The sequence below is a fragment of the Micrasema longulum genome, unplaced genomic scaffold, assembly GCF_059751315.1.
Source record: "Micrasema longulum isolate JH-2025_06_02 unplaced genomic scaffold, ASM5975131v1 h1tg000983l, whole genome shotgun sequence".
In the NCBI taxonomy this organism is placed as follows: Eukaryota; Metazoa; Arthropoda; class Insecta; order Trichoptera; family Brachycentridae; genus Micrasema; species Micrasema longulum.
Window position 1 is genome coordinate 128,678 of NW_028278173.1, and position 25,692 is coordinate 154,369.

At 30.7% G+C, this 25,692-nt stretch overlaps 1 protein-coding gene across 3 annotated transcripts in view; it reads left to right on the plus strand.

The window, feature by feature from the left end:
• LOC148277768 (uncharacterized) overlaps positions 1–25,692 on the plus strand; it is a 66,557-nt gene that overhangs the window by 19,329 nt on the left and 21,536 nt on the right. Inside the window, exons 1-2 of one of the 3 annotated variants that reach the window (XM_088232422.1) lie at positions 8,890–8,983; positions 9,446–9,586. In XM_088232422.1, the coding sequence (XP_088088548.1) occupies positions 9,467–9,586 (120 nt within the window). In that variant the 5' untranslated portion in view covers positions 8,890–8,983; positions 9,446–9,466. Of the gene's footprint in view, positions 1–8,889; positions 8,984–9,025; positions 9,138–9,445; positions 9,587–25,692 lie in introns of those variants that run through there. The other 2 variants (XM_088232420.1, XM_088232421.1) reach the window with 2 other exon arrangements.

Consider the following 25,692-nt stretch of genomic DNA (forward strand, 5'->3'; position numbering starts at 1 on the left):
ACATTTATTATGTACTTCTGGATTACTTTCTGGATCACTTTTTTTACATGGATTAAAATATTGTTTTAATTAAGTTCTTACACGAGAGTAATGACAATGTATTATGTAATTTTCTTGAATTAATGAACAATTTTACTAATTTATTCCTGACTGCCTTTCATTTTTACCTTTAAATAGCGTTTAGTCGCAATACTAACGGTATTTGAACTCGTTAATATTATTACATAAAGCTCTCGAGATACACAATGTATAATATTATGCATTTGTATCAACATATGGCTTTTTACATAATAAAATAATTTGATCAAAATAACTCGTTATTGTGGAGTAGCCTATTTTCGCATATTGGAAAGTAATGTTTAAAGGTTCGTATATTATGATTAGTCTTCGTATGGCGTACCCAATGTTCACCGCATTTGCCTACCATCTTTAAGATCCCTGGTTATATTTCCAATACGGAAATTTCGGAAATATTATCAGGAAGGCGAGTGCGGGAACAGGGTGAATGGAGCACTTAAATCTACTTGGCAAATGAACGTGGTTAAACAGAAAGCAGCCAACCATAGAAAAATGAAACTGAGAAAATAAGACTTTTGTGAAAAGAGTGAATTATCAAATCCATACAACAGTTAGAATGTTTTTGACTTTAACAAATGACAAACAATGAATACATCAGTTTTTCAACAATGTTTGAGTATGTCCAAATGCTTGCAGACAGGCTGCATTTCCTCCCTAGAGAGTTATTCATATTAAAATTTATTGTAACACAGAGGGAAATTTTTGGACATACTAAAACATTGTTGAATTAACTACCTGGTAAAAGAGAAGTATAAAAATTGGAAATTTGTTTTCAGGCGTTGTCTAGTAGGTGATTAGGTTCAGCCGGATAAATCTCACCCGCATGATAAAGGTTTCAGCTCTTTTACTTCACAAAAGTCAACAGGAAGAGTTGAGGAAATGTGGATGTTCAAACATAGGCAAAATAGTGAATATTACACAGTGTGTAAAGTGACCACTTAAACTAGCCAATGACAGGAAAATGCTTATATTTCCACATTCCTCAATAATTTATTTTCCTCTTCTATATTTAAAAAGGTTTTCTTCATTTGTTGACCAATATAAAGTATCAACGAAGTTTTATTTTCATATCTTAATTAAGAGTTTTTTTTTATCGAAACGACATAGCATTATTAAATTAATTATACTTTAAATGTTTTGATTGTTTTCTCGTAGAAAGAACAAATAATTAAGCTAAAATTACAAGGTAATCAACTTAGTGTTCGTGTAATCAAATGGGCATCTATAATGTTAATTAATGTCAAATGCAGCTATGAATGCAATCCGTAAGACAAATTGCTAATGGAAACACACTAGCGATGCAATAATAGATAATTCGCAACTCAGTATTGCGTGATGGCGAAAATTTGAATTAAATATTAATTAAACATTTTATTACTCACACCGAACCATCAAAACATTTTACTGCTCACTAGTAAAGTTAGTCCCCTTCCAGAATTTGCTTCTGCAATTTGGTCTTCATTTTATAGGACTCATATTGACCACATCGAATCGAGTATGTCCAGTGCACGGATTGCAAAAGGGCTATAATTCCTATGTTGAAATAGAGCAATCTCTGTCGTGATTAGAGAAGAACCTGATATACATTCAAAATTTATTGTTTATCAAATATATTTTGGACAAGTTTGGTTTTTAGTATTGGCATTATTTATGACTTTTCATAGGTTGGTGATCACTCGATGAAGTAATCAAAATATAGTGTCTAGTCTTGAAAGATTAAGACATAATTAAATATATTCAAAGCCCTAATAAGACGTTGGGTTTCCAGTACAGAATATATAAACCTTTTCAACATGTATCATTCATAATTTAATACGATAATTATTCACTGTTTGAAACTAATTATTAATGTCGTAATAAAACTTTCCTTTTCGTACAATTTTTTCTCTGTTTTTGATGTGTTTTATTATTTATTATTATCTTTTTCTGAAATAAATATATCAAATATTTTTGGGTACAAGATATTATGTTATTATCTTATATAGACCTACTGTAAACTAATTTTAATTATTTATTTTTAACAATAATTTGTTGATACCATTTTTTTTATACGTATAAGTATATGTAAATATAGATATATTTTTGTTCAAATTCTTAACAAGTCATTTACAATTTGCTTTTTAATTCAATTACTTTTCTTATATCCGTATTTTTTTTCTCTTTTATACTATGTAAAGTTTCACTTTTTATTTTGCATGGCAGTATGCTTTTTATTGTTTCTACATGTATACATAAAAGCGTTGTTTATCTTTTAAATTATTACTGACTATGTTTGTACTAACCTGTATATTTTTTGTAAATGCCCCTTGGGCGTATTGTAAAATTAAATAAAAAATAAAATAAAAATCTTTAATTAAATTCATTACTATGTTTGTACTAACCTGTATATTTTTTGTAAATGCCCCTTGGGCGTATTGTAAAATTAAATTTAAAAAATCTTTAATTGAATTCATTAGTTCATAGTAATTTGGAATTTGTCCGTGTGGTTCGATCACCGCATCATATTAATTACATTAATTTAATATGTGCTGAAAAGAAATCACCTTACCTTACTTTTAAATGTAACCTCGGCTAAACCCCTCAGTCCCATGATCAGCGTCAGCGCCTTAAACATCTGTTCAATGTGTTTTATAGTCCTAACGCTCCTATATACCCCCGTGAAAAATTTCAACGCTTATCAGTTCATGGTTTACCTCTTCGTTCTACTTCTCAAAGCAGTCTCTTAATACCCATCCACAATTACTCTTTCTTCTCTAACTCATATAGTATCCATGCAGCGCGACTGTGGAATCATCTCCCATCCACCATCAAAGATGTTACTACAGTATCTCTGTTTAAATCACGTCTGAAGAAACATCTCCTTTCTCTTCCTTAATCTCTCCTCCTTTCCTCTTTTTTTTTGTTTCTTCTTCTATTGAGTAATAGTATTGATCTGAGATTATTTATATTCAATACACTTATTCCTATTTTTATATATCTTTAACTTTTTCATTTTTATTTTCTACTGAATATGTTTTGTAATTTGAATTATAAAAATAAAACTTTTTTCCATCGGTTGGTTGGAAGAAATTGCAATAAACCCGACAATATAAAATTAACATTATGTGCAAAAAGTTAAATGAATTATTAAAAAAAACGTATAGGTGTAAGGTGCTGGCGCAGTGAAAGTAGTAGAGTTAAATTCAATTAAAATCGCAACATACGAAATTGAATATTTTAAAAGAGTAACTCGTTTATTGACAAAAAAACACTGCTTTTGAAACCAATAGGAAGATTCACGATCTTTTAAATGGTTTTAGGTATATGGAGTAATGTACTTTTACAAACAGCAGCAAACATCCCACTCGCGCTACAATGTAGGTCAATAAAATAAACATTTAATTATTTTAAAAGTTAAAAACATTTTTAAAAAAGAAAAAAGCATTGACAATCATAAGGTACATCTAGAGAACATCTGGACTATTTATTTAGTGCTCGTTTAAACCGTTGTAAACTTTAACCAAAAAGTCCAGATCTTGTCTTGAGTTAACAATACGACAAAAACGGGTTATTCGAGAATTAAGGCCATAGTTGTTTCTATGCTGATCGATGAATAGTACTTCATTGTTTCTCAACCTACGAGTCGGAATATGGAATTTGACTTATCCCAGTAATGATGAATCATCGATTATACCATTTAGTGTGCCGAACATATTTATGGAGTCAATATTAGTTTTACGTTTTAGTAGACTAGAAATATTTAACATTGACTCAGAGCATAAAAATAATTACCTTTCTCTAGTCCAAGCATCCACGATAATTTTCGAGCATGCAATGTTGGACTGATTCAATGTGATTTATGCGATTCACATATAATAGAGACCAGACCACAGAAGCATATTCTAGAAGAGGGTGAACAGTTGAGCAATAAAGAGTTATGATTGTAAGGACATTAGTAAAATCATATAATATTTTTTTAATGAAGCCAAGTAATTTCAGTGATTTATTTACTGTATTATCTATATGCTCGTTGTATGTCAGTTTATAGTCCAAAACAACTATTAAATCTCTGATGGACTTAACTACATCAATCTTGGAGTTTTTTTTTAGGTATTCGAAGGAAATCAGTTGTTTTGTTCTATAAAATGACTTTATTTTGCATTTTTTAATATTTAGTTCTAATTTATTGACTTTACTCCATCGGTTAAAAGAGTTGATGTCTGATTGAAGACGAAAACAATCTTGTAAAGTTGGAATAATTTTGAGAATTTTGTTGTCCGCGAAGAGCCAAAAGCAAAATCATTATTAAACAAATTGAAAAGCAGGAGTGTCAAATGGGCACACTGAAGTACACCTTATGTAACATCAACACTGGTTGACAAGTAGTTATTTATCCAAACATTTTATTTCCTACCAGTAAGATACGAATCAATAAATGAGAGTAATGGATCTCTTATTCCCAAGGCATGTAATTTATGTAGGAGAATTTTATGATCTACTTTGTCAAATGCCTTGGAAAAATCAGTAAAAAGAGCGTCAATCTACTGACTATCCTCAAGTGCTTTGACAATAACCTGGGTATAATCGACTAGGTTAGAGTTTAATGCCTGATTGAAGAATAAAACAGTCATTTGACAGAGAGATATCTGCTAGACCTTAGACTAGATCTTATGCGGGAGACTGACCTTCTCGACTTTGTATAAAATAAGCTAGATATGCTGCAAGTGTAGTACCAATGCAAGATCTTGTGGATACCACCGTATTTTTGGGTATGAAATTGGATTCTAAGCTTTAATGGGGTTCACATATAACTTGGTTATCGAACAGACTCAGTTCTACAGAGTACGCTGTTAAAAAGATTAGACATCTTACAAATGTAGAAACAGCTAGATTGGTATACTTCAGTTACTTTCACAGCGTGATGTCTTACAGCATACTGTTGTGGGGAAGTGCTGCAGATGTTGATTCTGTTTTTGTGCTGCAGAAGAGAGCTGTTCGAGCAATTTACAATATGAGTCCCCGAGAATCACTAAGAGATATATTTAAAAAATCAATATATTGACAGTCACATGTCAATGAAAATTTGATGTACGCTCAGAAAAATATTTTTGATTTTAGAAGAAACATTAAAAGATTTGCTAGTTTTGCCCACCCTTAGATTGCAAAAAATATATAATTCTTTTTTCTTAAACTGCATTCGATTCTACAATAAGGTACCTCTTGAAATTCAGGTTTTGCCAACAAAAATAAAGAAAGATTTTGTCAAACAGAGCCTGTTCAGAAAGAGGTACTATAGAGTCGATGAATATTTGCAGAACAAGACAGCATGGCATTAGATTGACAAATTATTGATTTGAGTTTTTTTATTTCAATTCGTTTGATAGGTTTAATTGACTAATTATTGATTTATATTTTATAGTTATAATTTATTTATTGACGATTATAAGAGATTCCATGAATTCTATAAATAAAAAATAATAAATTAGTGTCCTTTACACCACTGGCGGTAGATACATAAATGATTATGAAAGTGTGTAAAAGTGGTTTTTTATTTTAAGGTATTTTTAAAGTGTAATATTTTACCACAGAAAAATTACATAACTTTACCATCAAAAGATATAACACAAGAAAATATTACATGTCGAATATACAATAGTTCCTTAAATGGAAATGATATTCAATCGATTAAGTAATTTTTTTGCAATTTTACTTATTTGTGTAGCAAAATATTTCTTGCGCTTATCTGGGTTCACCTTTCACAGGTGTTATAATATTATTATGTAATTTTTCTCGCGTTTTTCAATTGCATTCGTAAAATTCTCTGTGCACAACCGATTTTCTCAGATCTGTTCTCAGATTAAATCTTTAATTTCTCAGACAAGTATACCATTTACAAACCCTTACCCCTCCCCTCTAAAATAGAAGAATAATAAAAAACGTATTTGGCTAGCAAGGAAGAGAAGGGGTTTGTGGAAGGGATACTTTTTTAGATTATATATTTTTTTTAAAATAGCCAATCATCATCTACTTTTTGCACTACCTAGTTGAAGCATATGGTTTTCACAAAGAGCCTTTATGCATCTCTATCGGCTGTCAGCTTCTGTGCGTCCTCCAAAGTCAGGTTCACGTCCCGTAGTTCTGACATAAACTGCCGACAAACAGTCAGCAGCGGACGTCCAGGACGTCAAGAACCTGGTGCCTTGTAAAGTATGCAAGCGTGGTTAAGGCTGTCAGGAGGCATACGCAGTATATCGCCCAGCCAACCATTTCACATTCGCTTGATGACACCTGTAACTGGAGTTTGCTGCGTCCGTTCTCTTTTAACTTTATTCATTACAAAGTCAAAAAAGTTTGTCAAGTTTCCCACGAGAAACGTTCTTTCAAAGTTTTGCAGTCTGGCCCTGAAACACCGCGTATAAGTGAATTGAAAATATTCAATTGTGTGCTATACTTAATATGAAAAATAAACCAATTTTGAATAAGTTGAACAAAAAAACATTTTTATCTGTCATTAACTAGTAAAAAAAATAATTCCGATAAATCTCACCCACTTTAAAACAGATTTCAGCTGTTACGGTAACCAAATCGAAGAATGGTGGATGTTCAAATATGGGTCAAACAGTCGATGTTACACAATCTGTCAAGTGATCAGTTATAGGTCTTAAACTCTGTAAAGCCTAGACATAGAAAATAATTATTTTAATATCTGTGTTATAAAATATCATGTTGATATTTTATTATCATCATCTAAATCCCCCTTTTTGCATTTGATGGTGTATAGAGCACTGCATTGGTATAAAAGTGGCAGCGTATGTTTATATTTTTTTGTTAGACGAAAATAAAATGACAGTTTTTTGTGGCTTTTGGTGTTCACATATAATTGGTGAAAGATGTTAAGTGTTATTATTTTTTTCTTTTATAAATTGTATTTATATTGCAATATGTTTTACTGTTTGTGAACTAAAACTAAATATATAAAATAAATAAATAAACAAATAAACAAGTTTTTTAATGAGGTAATTGGCGCCATCTGTGTTTCGTCTTAAGCTTTAAAACGTGTATTTTTTCTATAGCGAAATTATAAAATGTTTATATTGATATTAACAAATATAATACACGATTTATAAACATATTCCCAAATCTTAAAAAAAATAAAAATATTTTATTTATAGATCATTTGAATATTTATGTCTCTTACACCTTATACAGTATCCTATGCACTATTGATGGGAATAAGAAAGTGATAATATAAAAGTATTATGGAAAATAATATTCTTATATATATAAACATATCATTACACTGCTTTCATTTTCCACAGAGGATAGAATATAATCTCTGTTGGTTTACTCAACTCTGAAATATTTAAAAGAACTTAGTATTCGACTCAAGGTTGTTTCTATAGGCTGGCCAATATGTCGTCCAGTACGCTGGCGCGCGTATTGGCTACAAAATCGTTTAACTGCCCACACATTCGCGAGTCGTTCAGTATCTGTCCGTGCTGGCCAATAATGTGCGGACGTCAAAAGCGCACAAAAAAAATGTTACCAAATGTTGTGCAATATTTGTACGTAACCACATACCGACGTTTATGTTTCTACCGGTTTCGAGACGTACCCGTCTCTTCGTCAGGACACCAATCAAACTAACATGCCAATCCCACTGTACACGTTCAGATTTAGTTGTTGGTCGAAAGTGTAAAACCAACTTGCTAATTTTAAACCTCGTGCATTTAGTAGGCAACCTTTATATGCACTGATTAGTTTATGAAAATGTTGAATGTTGTGGGAGAAATATTTTTAAAAAGAAGGAAGGGATGAAGGATGGGTCGTGAATTGAAAGGGGATAGGGTGACTATTATAGTAGAACATTTTATAATAGGGTATACTGAAAGGTTGTTTGGTTAATAATTAAAGGGACATTATTAATTAAAGCCATTCTTATCTGAAATATTTCCAATTTATTGACTTGTAATCCTTTATTATTTGTAAGGTTTAAACTCCCGCGTCTTTCTTAAAGTCATAAAAAGACGTAGTTCGTAGTCGTAGTAAAAAAAGGTAAGGAGTAGTTTACCAATATTTAAAAACATTATTAAGATGTTTGACCACAAAATTAATGTTTGAATGTGAATAATATAATATAATCATCTCGTTTTTACAAATAATAAAAAAATGTTATTAAACTTTTATTGAAAAAGCAGATTTAACTTTTAAGGTTTAAAAATAGGTCAATAATAATTTCAAACGCTAAACTATCAATACTTAAACCATAATTATGCTTTATTTGTATTTGTGCATATATTTGCATATTATTTATGTAAGCGTGGCCAAGAGTGAATAAGCTCTGACCTGTTTTTAATACTTGCTAAAAGCGGAAAATCTTGAGTACTAATTCGCAATGCAAAATGAAACCAGTAAACGAAAACATGTATATTTTATTTCATTGTGTACGTCATATATACAGTCAACGTGTAGGCTGTTGAGCCGGAGTCCTTTTTAGTCCTGATAAACCGGTAATCTGAAAAATAGCCCTGAAAGCTTTTCTGATAGTTTACAATAGGATAAACCATGCTCCTAGGAGTAACAGGATCGCAGCAAACTCGAGGAGGTGTGCGAGTATCGTAGCGGTTAGCAATTCCGTACGAGGAAAAGTTCCGTCGAAAGCTTTGAGTCACTTAATACAGAAATACGCGAAAAAGTAAACGTGTTCGGAGGTAATCGTACAATAATGATTAAAACAAATCGGCCTTTTAACAAAGTATCTTTCGTTTGTAAGATTTTAAAATGTATTATTTACCGATCGATCTTCAACCCGAGATCGAGATTCAAGGCTACGAGCCGCCGGAGCGACCCACATACGGCGCCGGGTAGAAATATCAGTGTACTTTGCTAGCCCCAGCCATTCACTGTCCCGCCTTACTTTAGTCAGGTACATGCTTCACTATTCGCATCATTTTCGCTTCAACCACCTCCTCGATTTTATGCGCTCCGGATACCTCCTTCTTCTCGCGCCGACATAGGCTGCTCATTCGTTCACCGACCACCGGAACGGACGCATCTTTAGTGTTAATTATTTGACAGACGTACGTTGCGATTTGTTATGTAGCAATATTACCGAGACGATGATGATAATTAAAAAAAAAATGGCGAAGATACGTTTTGGCGCACGTACTTTCGCTTTTGAGTCGTCATTCTAGTTTCTAAACATAAAGTGTTTTTAAAATGTGATGTGATTTTTGAGTGCTTGTCATTGATCTTTCTCGAATTTCCTGGCTCTTGAAGTTACCGAATCGATTGGAGATATAACATGTTCTTATATAACGTATTAACATACTCGTTTGGGCATTATCAATGCAAGTGAAATTGATTTAATTGTTGTATTTTATTTCAGATTTAATAACCGGGTACTAAAATGAGGTGGTTCAGTATATCATTGGCGCTGTTAGCGCTCCTCACTATTAGTACGTCTGCCCTTCCCCGCATGAGGAGACAAGCTGAACTTCAAGAAAACGAAAACCTCTCACCTCTCTCTGTAAGTCTCAATAATTTACACTTTTACTTTTTAACAATCCACTAAGTTGCATTTAATGAAGCAGTATGCGTGGTAGCAAATTTACTAGCGAATATTATGCTCGTCATTATAACGGATCAATCATCTCTAATGATGTAGGAAAACCAATATTTACATTCGTGAAAACTTTCGTTTGGCACTCGGTAAACCAAGAATTACACAAGTAATGGTTGCAATAATCGTACAACTAACTGACTTCAGCATATGGTTTTTAAATTACATCACATAGTGTCAGTTTCAAAACATTCATGTTAATTATTTTGTGCGTTCCGGAACTTTTATTACCTCATTAATTTAAAACAGGCCTTTTTGCTTTTACCGTCAATTTTTTTTATTGTATCAGAAATTTCCTCTTCTTTTTAAATAAGTATATTTGTACTATGGTAAGGATGATAATGTAGTAATTCATAGGTAATAGTTATGGGATAGTGGGAGTAGTAATGGCGATACACTAGGCGATTAAAGATGCACAATACGATTCCCCTACTAGTATTTAATAAAAATAATGCGCACTGTAACCCTTTATCTCGAATGGTGAGTTTGTATAATGGTGTGGAACAGGATATTGATATTGATGTTTTTAGGGATGGTCCATACAAACATAAAAATTCCTTGACTTAAAAATTAAAATCACACCTCAAATTTGTATTAATTTATTTAAAATAATTGAATACCTTTATTAAATAAAAAAAAATGTTACTTCTTCCCTTTAACTCCTTTATTACTATTATTGCTTTAATTATTTTTATAGATAAAAAATAAACCTTTTATGAGATTGTTTATAAATCAAACATATTTCAATTCAATTTTATTAAATTGTACGAATTATTCCTATTTTAGATTAAATTGAAATAAATTGCATAAATTATAAATATTGTCAATTAAATTTTGAACCTATTTAACATTTTTAATTTTTGTTTCGTGATAATTGGCGTTCACATATGAAAAGTGAACGATGTTTAGTGTTATTATTTTTTATTTTATGAATTGTGTATAAATTATGATATCTTTTTCTGTCTGTGAACTACAAATAAATTAATGAAATCATTATCAAATACTAATGTTATTTTTAAACTCAACTTTTTGAACGGAAAAATAAATAACAACACTTTTTAAAGACTAATATAAAAGAATTAGTATATAATTGAATCGCAAAATTAACCAACCTTGAACAAAATACAGAAATTTCGAGTTTTTTAATGTTTGACATAGTGTTGGATAACGATTTTGAAACCGGGAGAAAATTTTCATTTCATAATATAAACAAATAAAATTTCTTCACTTTTAGTTTATTTATTTACAAGTTCGTAAACATTGATCAAGTCTTTCTATAATTAATATTTAACGACCAATGGATTTGGCACACAAACATAGTTACACAATACGTTCACAGAGGCTAAAAAATAGTGTAAAGGCCTCGTGGCGCACTAGTTAGCGCGTTTGTTTATCATGGCTGAGGTCTTGAGTTCAATTCCGAGCGAGGTGAAAATATAAGGTTTATTTATAAGGGTGCTTTTCACATAAATATTTTAAAGTACCTTAACTGTATCTAAAGCGTAAGACTGATTATCTTGTCCCCCAGTTGCGTATTCAGAAAAAAATAACAGTGAAATGATTGTATTTTACACATTGGTATTCGATTAAAACTGTAAATTAATAATTTAATCCGTATTTCTTATAAATCATAAATTTAATGATCAGATAGTCGAATAAAATATAAATGTAACATCAATCTGTAAATGGAATATAAATGTACATAACAGTAAGTTATATTCTTAAATAAAATTTTCCGGGTATGTAAATTTCCACGAACATCAAATTTGAGTGATGTCTGACATACAAGCTTTTAAGATAGATAATATAAAAGTAAAGTGTTTAAGTAGGGATTAACCTTTCAATTAAGATTTCAGGTTTCACATGAGCCGCGCGTTGATGTTATTAGTATGAGAAATGCGGCACTCAAATATATAACGCTTGCAAACTTTAGAGGAAAGTTTATTTTTCCAAGGGTGGATAAGGAATGTTTTAGATGATTATTCAGAGGGGAATAAAAACCGATTAAGGATTATTTGAAGCGACTAGAATTAGATTAAAAAATTACAACAGGGATGAAAAACATTTTGAGATCGGAATATGGAAGTCCAGCCATTTACAGGGCCAGACCTGTCATTGGCTGGTTCAAGTGGGCACATTACACACACACCATTTTGCCTATGTTTAATATACATGTTTCTTCAATTCTTCCATCTGTTGATGTTAGTGAAGTTAAAGAGATGAAACCTACATTGTTGTGAATAGATTTATCTGATTGAATTATTTCATATACTAGGCAACGCCAACGCCTGAAAATATTTTTTAATTACCTTCTTGGACCAGTTGGTTTAATTACAATAATTTGAGTTCGGGCAAAAGTGTGTAGAAAAAAAAACTGGATTTTACCCCATAGAGAGTCATAGAGACTATGATATTGACTATATATTAGTTGAAAAAATAGAAGTCGGTGCATTTATAAAGCTAATGATCTGTTGTCGGTACGGTTAAGTGTTTACTTTACATAATGGGTAACATTAACCATTCTGCCCATAGGTATTTGACTATTTTTTTAAGATATGGCATTAACTTATGGCATTAATGTATGACATTCTCTATATATGCTTGATTTTGTTACTACATTCCCATGCGTGTTGGTTATACTATATAGAATAAAAATATGTAGAAAACTAGCGACATCCATTGTTGGAAAAGTGTATGTTTTTTACTCTTATTTTTATGTTAAATCTCATGGGGAGATATCCATTTGGACAAACACAAAATATTGTTGATAAAACCAACTGATCCAAGTAAAAGTATAAAAATAATTTCCGGTGTTGCTTTGAAAAAAATCAGTCGAATGAGAGATGATGGAAAAAATTAAGAAATGTGGATGTTCAAATATTTGTAGTAAACTAGAGTGACCACTTGAACTAGCCAACGACAGGTCATATGTCCTATAATCAATTAAACCTCCGTATTTTTTTCTCTAAAATGTTCCCGTTCTCTGTTGTGACATGTTACAAAACTAAAAAAGCTTGATAAAAATATTATAAATATGTTTTGACGTAATGTCTAAAACGTTTGTCTTTTGCACAGCTATTTCTTTTTCGATTCCCGTTGGTGTAAATTTGGTATGCAGGGGAAGAGCAATTTGATGAGTAGGTATTTGAATATAGTTTTTTCTGTCACTCGCAGATGTTTTCCCAAACACTGTGGGGAAAAGATTTCACTTCAAATAGAATTAGATTTTTTTCAAAAATAGTTACGATTTTTGTTCGAGTATACCGTGCGTCTGATGACGATATATAAAACTAGGCAATTTCAAGGGTTTTTGGATAGTTCCAGTTCCTTTAGAAGACATAAAAAAACAAACAATAGAAACATGCTTTTGCTGGATATAGGTATATAGTCTGCAATAAAAATCATCGCTTTAGTCCCATAATTCAGGGAGGAAATACGGGACTACGTTTGGTATGCAGAAATGTCAGACCGCGAATCCTGTTAAGACGTTTAATGATGTAATTAACAATTATCTGAAAGGCTTTTTAGCTTTTTGTTATGCATTCATAATAGTTAAAAAACGTATTAAACAAGACAATTTTTTACCAACGTACGCGTTTTGTCACACTTACCATGTTTATTGTGGACAACGAATTGTGTGCACAGCATTTTGTAGTTACCTACCGTATTATAAGGGACTTGTTGCACATTATCCATTATTCATCAAATATGCATCAATTTAATTTTAAAATAAAATGTCTTTTTCAAAACAAGTTTTTTAAATTACTTTACTTTTTAGAATACAATTAAAACAAAATAATATTTCTTGGCGAAAATATTTTTAAGAAGGTATCGAATGTTAGTATAAACTATGTTTTTTTATAGCCAAACTTAGTACCAAAATCTTTTTCATATACTCTTTGATTTAAATGCTTTCAAATGTTTTTCAATAAAAAAAAATACTTACACAGGTACGTTTTCATTCACATGTGCACATATACGCACATGAATACAAACGCCACACACACAATCATGTAAACTCTCTTCTTTATACAGGAATATTATGTTTAATTTGATTGACTGTGATTTTTTTTTAATTGGCTGTAGTATCTTTATATATATAATTCCTCTGTACGTGTGATGTCACCATACTCCTCCTAAACGGCTCAACCGATTTACGTGCTGTTTTTAGAGAAATATAGATCTTTGCGCTGTGCGTGTTCGTAGATATTAAAATCTCCAATCTTAAATGTAAAAAAAAAGTAAGGAGCAAAAATGTTTTATTTATCGATCTACAAGGGTTGCATTTGAGGAGAATGCATTTATAAAAAAATGGGAAGATGTTGTTTTTTTGCGTATAAAAAAAAGTTTGTTTTTGAATGTTTACAAACAATTTTTGTTTTTTGTGGATCTCAATCAGATTTTTTCCTGAAATTCCTAATAAATTCTCATTTTTTCTGGATTTTTGGTAATACTAAAATAATATTAAATTCAATACATTTTTAAAAATCGTATTCCTAGATAAGTACACCCCTCTGTTGGGGAAAAGACCGGAGTTTAACGTTTGCAAAAAGAATGCCATATTTGAAAAAATATTCATTTTATGTTTTGGAATTCAACCATAAACAAGTACCTAGGTACCTACTTATTAATAAAAGTCTTTTTCCAAGATATAGTAATATAATAATAAGCAGTCGAACCAACGTTCGGTCAGGACAACGTCTGTCGGGTCGGCTAGTTGTTTATATATTTATAATTATTGTTTTGTAAAAGCTGTATAAATCCCTAATAAAATAAAATGAGTAAATAAATATGTGCAGTTTTATCAGTTCATTTTTGACCTTGTTTAGTTTAAGACATCTCTAATTATGATTACAGTGCGATGCTTTAATAGCTGGACATGATTATTTTGATTTCATTGACCTATTTAAAGTAAGAAATTATATTTTATGAAGATAGTTAAAGATTAACCGCCGCGCTGTTGAAAAAAATATGATGAAAATTTTGTGGTCAATGGATTTTTAATTTCTTGATTGTGTAAAAACGCATACATTTGACACGGATTTTGGTATTTCTACGCCTCGACGGAGGCGACCTTCACCACAGCAAGTTGTTAAAGCTTCTAGGAATTTGCATACTTGTGTCGATTGTCAATAGATCCTCCATGCTATGAATTATTCACTTGTTAGTTTTCTCAATCAAAATAAAACGTGATCAATATATCGTGGGTATACTGGCAAAAAACGTCAAATCAAAAACATGCGCATTTGACTTAATGATGCAGTTTTGTAAAGATTTTAACGCTCTACAGATTGAAAAAATTCACTAAGTCACATAAGTTTTCAAATATCTGTAGTTTTAAAAATAAATTTAAGGTCAAGTCGTATACCCGATATTTTCTTCAGGCTAAAAGCTTGAAATAATTAAATATTTTCTAAATATAAAATTAAGAAACGGAAAAATAAAAAACATGTTCTTAAATGAGCAAATAAAATTTTACTATATTTAAATAAGATATAAAAGAGTGAAATTGGAACAAAACTTAAATGCTTAGTTTCTCAAAACGAGGATTTGAGAGTTAAAGCTTTTTGCCAGTATACCCACGATAAAATAAGTTGAAATGGATTCTACACAATCTGCTGAAAACTGTCCGAGTCAGAGTTCTTGTTTGTTGTCAAATAACGACTGACGTTTTTATATAGACACAACCTAATAGTTTTGATATTCATATTTTTCTGTACATAGTAAAAAACATTAGTATATAAATGTTTTAATTTTGTTAATATTTCTTGTAGCAGATGTTTAAAAACTGAATCGATCAATATTTAATTATCATTTATGTTAAAAAAAAACTTTTAGATAAGTGGACTCGTTTTTTTTAAAGACGAAGATAAAAAATTAGAAAATCGCAAAATTTTCCTTGACCAATTTTCACTGTATGCTCAAGATGTATTACAACTAACATATTAAAGAAAAAAGTATGGAAATCTAGGCATTTACGGGGTCTGTGACTTGTAATTTGGCTGTCAAAGTAGCCAAGTAATTAACTGGCCACCCTAAAACATAGTTTTTGAAAATATTTATTATTTCAAATAAACCAATCACCAGGCATACGAAAGCCCTAATAGATTGCCATTAACAATATACGAGTATTATGTTTATTGAACTTACTTTAACAATCTAAGCAATTTGAGAAAGCACATAAAAGTACAGGTCATGGCATGATTTAGGCAGACATGGAAAATGTGTCATTTTCAAGCCACACCCCTTGGTTCTTGAAAACTTGCCTTTGCTGAAGGAACACATCGATAGTACTGTTTAGTCAGATTTGGTTTAATGTTCTGAGGGTACTTGGCAGATGTGAAAAGAATCCGACGTTGCGTTGGTTCTAAAACTTTCTATTGCAAAGACAGCATCAATTTATTTTTTTGATAATTTATACAGCGCAATTTTCGTAAGATAATCCCTCAAAGGTGCTTTACAAAGTGATTCTATAAATAATTCAAATTAATTTTAATTATTAATATTTAAAGCATTAATTTTGTTGTCAAAAATTTAACTAAATGTCATTAAATATTTGTATATTACCACTTACTGACTTTTCTATGTCTACCGGTTTCGAGATGTACCCATATCTTTGTTAGGACACCAATTAAACCAACATACAAAACCCACTATACACCTTCACCATAGTTGTAGCACAAAAATATAAAAATGACACGATACGCATTTTAATAAGCACATGCACTGATTAGGATAAACATGCTCTGATTAGATTATGAAAATACTTTATGTTGTTTGAGAAATAGTATAACAAAAAGGAGAGGGGATGGAAGGAGGAGCTTGAGTTTAATAGGTTGAGGGTGACCATTACAATGGATTCCATCCCGTCTCCTTTTTTTCAACTATTTTTCAAAAGAGATTAAATATTTTCATAATCTTATCAGTACATGTGCTTATTAAAATGCGTGTTGTGCAACAACTATGGCGAAGGTGTATAGTGAGATTCCATGTTGTTTTAATTGGTGTCCTGACAAAGAAACGGGTACGTCTCGAAACCGGTCGACATAGAAAAGTCGGTAAGTGGTTAAATATAAATATTTAATATCATTCAATTAATTTTGATTGATTGAATTTGTAATTTAAGTAAAAGAATTTATAATGACAATAAATATTTTTTTATTCAGTTTGTTGTTAATTGTAGCGATTTGAGATAGGAACTTTTAAAAAAATGCAAAAAGCCCAGAAACATTCTTTCGCCTGCGCAATTATGTGCGTACTGAAGTAAAATTCACTGCGGTCTGTCTAATTCTGAAATCAAGAACTCAGTACGTTTGTTGGCTCCTATGAAACGGTCGCCCGGTATTAAATTCACAAGTGCGTGCGCAACTTCAGATTTTTAAAAACTTTGTGGAAACAGTTCTTACAAACCAATCCATTATATGTTATGGCATTTTTATAAAAAAATAGCTCTTTAATCGGTTGATACGATGGTATTACAATATCACACAATTAGATGTAACACCTTTATGCTGAAATTATGATACAAAGTTGTTTTGTAGTTAATTTCAAAGCACTTAATTCAATTTACGGTATTAACAGTAGGCATAGAATTTATATGTGCTTACACCTAGTACCAAGTGACTGCGTCCCTAATCGAAATCCGCACCGCACTTTCTTGGTATATACGGATGATATTTTTACATTATAATAAACTTAACATTTTTGCGTCTCTAATAGAGCAAGCTGCTCACGTCCAGATAGGGAGTTCGTTTTAAAAAATTTATTAGTTTTTTTTATTTTAAATTTGATTCATTTTAAAATTTTGAAAACAATTTTTAAAAAAAAATTACAAGCATCGATGAATATTGCATGGAAGTAAGGATGGAGTAGGTTTTAAATGTTAATTTAGTTTGGCTTTGAATACTTTTATATTTTGCATACTTTTTATTTTGGAAGGTAATTTATTGAAATTATATTTACCACAAAGAAATAATAATTTTGAATGCACTTGTGTTGCAGGTGTATACGCCTATATCTTTTTTATTTTAAAGCTTGTCTAATTAATGTCAGTAAATATTTGTATTTGACCACTTACCGATTTTTAATGTCTACCGGTTTCGAGACGTACCAGTCTCTTCGTCAGAAAACTCTGTTCACCAACTTGCAAATACTAAAAAAACACTTTTACCTTTACCATCACCGTAGTATACAAAGTATTTACGAAAAAATACATAAATTACGCGCAGAGTTAGAGAGGATGCAAACACCACCATGTCCGAACATGCACTAAAATTAAGTTAATAATATTAAGCGGTGTGTTTAAAGGGATAAAGATAAGGAAGGAGCGGAGCAATGGGGTTGAACGTTACACGATTTGTTTAATTTTTAAATCATAAAGCAGGCTGAATTAAAAATATATTTGATTATTTATAAGGGGAATATATTTTAATGCTTTTTTAGTGATTATTTTTTAATGCTTTTTTAGTGTAAAATACCTCCATGTAAAATAGGTACGAAGGTTTTCGCGGTCACTGTGATCGATATCTTTTTTGAGAGATACCGTGTGTGTTGGAGTTCTTTTGACGTTTCGGCTACCATTGCAGGAGTCATCTTCAGGGTAAACTGACCGATTTTTAGAAAAAAGTATGTGTTTAAGTATTAGTAATTTGTACAAAATTTTTGGTTGCGACACGGTACAAATTACTAGTAGTTGAACACATACTTATTTCTACAAAACACTCAGTTTACCCTGAAGATGGCTCCTGCAATGGTAGCCGAAACGTCGGAACAAATCCAACACACACGGTGTCATCCTAAAAAAAATATATTGGTTACCTCCATGCTGTTTAATTTAAGTCCTTTTTTATTACGTGAATGTAAAATTTTAACTCCCGTATCCTTATTTAAATCGTGATTTGAATTTATTTATTTATTATTATCATTTTATTACATACACAAAATTATAATTTATGTAAAGTTGCTTTGCCTGTCTAACTAGGGTTATTTACCCCGTTCTAAAACAGTCATAAAATATATAAAACAGTAATCAATATATAGAAATAGTTATAAAGATACGGGACAAAGTGAAAAACAAAGTAAAAAATGGAGTAAAAACATGGTAAAAAATGTAGAAAAAACATAGTAAAATGTTATAAAAACATAGTAAAATGAAATAAAAACATAGTAAAAATGTAGTGAAAAAACGTAGCAAAAAAAATATGATAAAAATAAAGTAATAAATGCAGTGAAAACATAGTAAAAACCATTAAAATGTATAAATATGTCTATAAAAATATTTTGAATTAATGAGATGATTGGAAAACTTAGATTTAAAACAATTATTTAAACATTTCATGTGTTCTTAAATGCGAATATTAAAGCTACGTGACGTTCTCCCAATATACCTTGGTGGATACGTTTTGCGTTGTAATTGGTACACCCCCGAGTCGGTCAATAAATCATTTTAGCTTTATCATTTATTAGTTATTTTCCAATGTTATTTTAAGTACAAAAGGCAGGTTTAATATGTTGTGGAAATTATTTGGAAGTTTTGGTTGGTTTGGTTGATATGGAAAATTGATTTCTTATTTTTTTACTTTAATTCTTTAAATACTAAATAAAATGAAGTATCGGTTTTCAGTTATATCTTAAAAGAGTTTTTTTATGGTCTCCGGTTTTATCCACCGATAAATAATCTTAAAAATTGATAAACATTTTGATTTCATCTTAAAACACGTGACTCAAATACAAACGTAGTAATTAAATCACACTTTAAATGCTGAACTTCTGCAGAAACTTTATTATCATAAAACGTGAAATGAATTTAATCAGACAGAGTATTAAGAAAACATAAAATTACATTCTTAATGCCAGGAGTCGTTAAGTATATAAAACTTTCGATTTCACGGACAACTATCAAAATAGATCCCTTTTATATAGTCGATTAAAAACATTTATACATTACGTAATAAAACGTTTAATAGATGTGTCTTTTAGTCTTGCTTAATACGAATTGGGTCTAATCGATTAAAGGCACGGTAATGCATAGTTACGGTGTATTAATTTATTTTTAACTTACGAATGTAAAAAAATACATGACTGTTGACGCGTTAACAAAAAATGAGCGTCAGGTTCTCCTCAGAACATGTTATCGAAGTAAATAGGTCTCTTAAATAAATTAAAAATACAGTGAAAGATAAATAAACTAACTTTGTTTCACGAAACACTTTTTATTGACTCAACCGACTAGTTTCAGAAATTACACGTTGCCCTCTTTAGGGTTGTTTAACATAATATATAAAATAAACTGTGAACAGCTTAGTGGGTGTAGGTAAGGGTAGAGGAGGGGATGATTGTGTATATGGTGGGGTTGGGGAATGGGGGGAGGAAATTGAGTTAAAGTTGGGTTAAACATTATATGGGTTAAACTTTATAGCAGTTTGCACTCACTTAAAAGATTAGAGAATTTTTTGCCAATTTATGTTAAGCAAACATTAGTCTAGAGCTTAGTTCTTCCACTTCTTGACTATGCGGATGTATGTTATTCAGATGCTAACTCTGAACTACTTGATAAGTTAGAACGATTGCAGAATATTTGTTTTCGTTATATCTTTGATTTTCGCAAATTTGACCACAACTCGGTTGAGTATCGCACGCAACTACACTGGCTCAGTATCGGGCATAGAAGAAACATTCACATTATATCACTTCTTCACAATATTTTAAATAATCCCACTTCGCCTGTTTGTCTGAGAGAGCTCACCCAACCTCTTTCACAACACGGACTATCTCTTTGTTCTAGTAGCGAGAGAACCCTTTTAATACCCTGTCATCGCTCTAATTTTCTTGCAACAAAAATAAAAACATAACTTATCGGTGAAAGGTTATATAAACCATCGCTTTTTTTATATTTTAAAGATCGATTTGTGCAGTATCTTAGCGTACATATAGGCATTTTAGTAATTGCGAGGAGAAAAGTGGCCGGAGACTGCTCGCAATAGACTAAACTTCGTTCTATCAAACAAATGCTAATTGGCCGTAGGTTGAAAGGCCGTATTTAGGACGCTCATGCTTAATCTAGTTATATACCTCAACGTTTTTAACCAATCACGCAACATATACAACATTTTATGTAACTCTGTACAGCTTTTTAAATCATTTGACAATTTTGTTCCTAGATTTGAAAAATTACCATACCCTTATGTAAAATATGATCGAAATACACTGACATTTGGTTGCCAAATGCAATGCCCTATGCACCACTAGGTGCATAATAGGGAATGATGATGATGACTCTAACATATTAAAAAAAGATATTTACTCACCAGCTCATTTTAATGTTGAGAACAAAGGTACATTTATTAAATGTTTTCAATAAAATTTCCTTCTATGCTTTTCAGCACACCATAAAACTATCTTTTTACGATTTGTTAATACGACGGTGTTATGACTTGTACAATATTATTTTTATCAAACTACTTTACAGTAACCATATTAACCAGGCAAAACCATTCGAATGGTATTAAACATAAATGAAATAATTAATCCCATTTAAATTTATTTCAACAGAGAGGGAAAACATTTTTTGTGGATGTTCAAACATGGGCAGAATGGTGAATGTTACACAGTGTGTAAAGTGGCCACTTAAACCAGCCAATGACAGATCATAAGCCCTGTAAATGTCAAGACTTCCATATTCCATTCTCAAAAATGTTTTCCCTCTCTGTTGAAATAAATTTAAATATGAACAACTCCCTTGGGAGGAAATCCAGCCAGTCTGCAAGCATTTGGACATAATCAAACATTGTTTTGTAATTAATCTCAACTTATTTATGTTTTTTATTATTTGTTTATTCTAACAATAAAATAGCAGACATAATTGTATTGTTGTTCCCTCGAAACCGAGGATTGTCTGCGGGGGACAACACATTTTTGTTTTATTTTATAAAAGGTAGGTCCTACAGAGTTTGATAAAAAAATATGTATTTGCACATACGATTCATTTGTTCTTTTTAATAAGTTTTTGACGATTTTTTATATATTTAAGTTTTTTTTTCGTGATTTCCACTAGGTATTAAGTAAAAAACTTGTAATACTAAACTTCTCATTGTTTTATTTCCATAGTAGTTTTTCTGTCGACGATTTACGTATCACAAAGCATTAAGAGGAAACGCTGTCTGATTTTTTCTTCATACAAACGCATTCCTATATTTTCTCCCTGGATTATGGCACTGAGCAGTATTTTTTTACACCCTATAGGTATTTCATATTGGTTTGTTTCCATTGTTTTGCTTTTTTGATAAATTGTTTCTATTAGGAGTTAAGACCATCCAAAAAATCATAAAAGCCCCCAGTTTTACCTGCCATCTTTGGATGTACTGTAAACAACGATGATAAATAATTTTGAAAAGCGGAAAATAATGAATTGTCGGAAAATTCAGGCTTAAGATTTATTACCATAAAACATGTGACGACATTAGATTCACATCATTATTTATCTCCGTACTGTTACATATTATTGTTTGTACTCGTAAGAATATTGAGAGTGAAAGCCAATATTATCTAACCACATTAGTTCAATTGATACTATACATTACCTACGCATCTTCGATGTTAAATAATAAACAAATTTAACTTTTAGATTGAAAATATGCTTTATACATTGCAACCTGAAAATAAAAATGTTCTTACGTTGGAATAAAGGTAAATCATGAACAGAAAATATAAAAGGAAAAATAATGAAACCCACTAAACCGCGAAACCGGCTTGTCAGCAGGACACGTTTATAATCAAGAGAGTTAATTAATTCATCATTCCCTTTATGCACCATAAGGCACAGCGATGGTTCGTTCACTAAACGCAGCATTTTATGATTTTTGCAACATGAAGGTAAGATGATGAGTCTTACGTTTCAGGTGCCAGTCTAGGGATTAAAAAATACTCTAGTGATGGTAGGTTTTGTTATTCGTAACACTTAGCATTTTCAAAATATTGAAACAATCGTAATTTTATTTTGTTATATTGTAAGATCTGCAGTTTGGAGTCCCGCTTACTACTGCAACTCATATGCTCTTGAACGAGTACAAAGAACGTTTTAAGATACATTAAATTTAAATTAGGTCTACCTGTGTCAGAAATAAATTTTAAATCCCTGATGAATAATTTCATTTTACCATTATTGTCAAGCATGAGGACAATAAATGACCTCGTGTTTATTTATAAATAATCAAATGATAAAATATATTTCCCAGAACTGTTGACTTTAATAAATTTCGTATTCCACATAGACCAACAAGACTTAATTTTAGGTTTTACAGTCATCATCATGGTACTAATTATTCATTAAATTCACCAATTATTTGCATGCAGCGACTTGCAAATCAATACAGTGATGATTTAGATTTATTTTATACCACGCCGCTGATGATCAAGTCCGGTGTTTTGAAAAAGAATTAACAATTACGAATTCAAATAATGATTAGTTTTCTACTTTTGTTTTAACTCTTTACTCTAGTGTGTTTAATTAATTTTGAAATTTATTATTGTTAAGTATCATATTTACATAAACCATGAAGTAAGCTTTTTGACTTTCCTTTTAAAGCACTCTCTGTTTCTTTTTTATTTCTCTTTTTTTCTTCTCTTCCTTTTTTTTAAAGCGGCTATTTTCTTTGTTTACCTCTCTTTTATATAGGTGAATATTTATATTTGTTACAATTGTAATATTTTAAAACTTTTCTCGATCTTTTTGTTCGATTTTCAATATTATGCTATTTTTGGTTGTATTTTTTTCACTGGTTTTATTGTAATTAGGTACCTATGTAAAAGGACCATGGAACCGTTAGTAAATAAATAAAAAAGACAATTTTTAAAATAAATATTTCATGTTGAGAATAGAACTTGAGACCTCTTACTTGGTAAGTAAACGCGCTGATCATTTGACCACGAGGCGAACTTAAGAGGATAAGTGGTGTCTGGGAATTTTGATTAATAGGTATTTGAACATTGTTTTTATGTCACTCTCTCGCAAATGCCTTCCCGGTACTCTGTGACAAGGCTAATTGCACGTCGAACTGATTTTACCGAACTTAGATCGACGTTTTGCTGTCCCGTTTTCCACAGCCCAATACTGAACCAATTTGGTTATTTTTTTAAGAAATAATATCATAATAAAATTTTCTGAGTAAAATGAAATCAATTGTGTTTTTCAAAATAACGTATCATATTTCTATATCGTACGTTTGAAGACGGGAGTAACGACGGGTTTTCAGATGGTCCTAGCTCCTATAAAAAACAATTTGTTAAAAAAAAAAACAATAAAGACACGTCAATAGTAAAAATCTATAGTGTAAAAAAAACATCACTCTAGTGCCACAATACATTATGAAATTACGGGAATACGTCTGTATAAAGAAAAGCGAGACCGTGTATTCTTTTAAAGATTGATTAAAAATGATCAAAAATATGAATATTATCTATTTCTAAGCAATTCAAATATTGATATGCAGCGTGTGATTTTGATGAGCTGTTACAACATAACATTAGAGCTATGAACAGTCACGACCTTGGTGATTGCATCAGAACTAAACCGAAGCGGCACGCTTTAATTCTATTAACAATTATTATTCGTGGAGGTTAATGATAAGCTAAAATTATATTAATTATTCAAAAATTAACTGCGGGATAATTATGCGAACCGTCATCTACTGATGACTATCAAAAACAACGTGTTTTGCCGTTGCAACTTTATGGCGATGTTTTATTTATTTTAATATTTTATTTAGGAGCCATTTTAAGTACGTTGTTTAAAATAAGAACCTTGACACTATACATAAATCATTATTATCCTTTCCTCACCCAGTTATACATAGGGCACTGTATTGGTTTACTGAATACACCGTATTTAAATCATTTGTTTTATGAAACACTTTAGGTGCTAGTCAAGGAACAATAAAAAATATAAAAAAATAAATTTAAAAAAATATTTGCGTTCTCATAATTTAACGAAATATTTGAATTTTGGTGGCCATTTTAAACGAGTTATAAATAATTTACTATCAGAAAATGGAAATCAAGTTGGGGTAGAGTGGGATTCGAACCTCGGACCACTGATCCGTGAGTCCGCAACACTAGCCACGGGACCACAACCTGATTCTAAATATCAGTTAATACAATCCAAAACAGTCAGAAAACATAACATAAGAAACATAAAACACAGTATTATACACTATCTATATAAATTACATTTATAACCAAAATTCTCTTAAAAGAGTCCAAAAAAATTATTACGGTATATTCATTTTAAACTTAGATCATGCATCAGTCATGCATTTTTTATTACGAATTTTTACTAAAAACATTAAATTTATTAAAACTTAAGGATAGAAGAAAAATTATAGACAATTTAAATTTATTCAAAATTGTAAATTCAATATGGGATTGCCCTGAACTATTATCTCTCATCAACTTCAGGGTGCCTGGAAGAATGACTAGACAGGTGCCATAATTTTGTAGCAATAATTCACGGACAGTGTATACTTGTAATGCCGTATTAAATATACTTCATGAACTCGGCAATAGTTATTCCCACGTATCTGATATATTTAGTGTAGGGTATTGTTCCTATAGAACAAACCCTTTGAACTTTTTCAAAGATGGTGAATGGTAATTATATTTATTTATTTATGCATTTCATAATATATACAGTTTTTTGTTCACTTTGCCCAGCTGTACGAAACAGTACTTATGATTTTCTTGTTGTATTACTGTAGAATATTTTATTATTTAAACTTTCTATAGAATATGCTGTAAAATTTTTAGGTTAATTTTTAAATATAAATCTTGTAAATTTTTTTTTATAAATCTTGTGTAAAGGGAAATTTATGTTTTAAAAAAAATAATATTAAGCCAAATATGTTAGTATTATAAATGTTTGTAAAAGACAGATTTGCCGACAAATAAAATAAAATAAAATAAAATAAAATAAAATAAAATAAAATGAAATAAAATGAAATAAAATGAAATAAAATGAAATA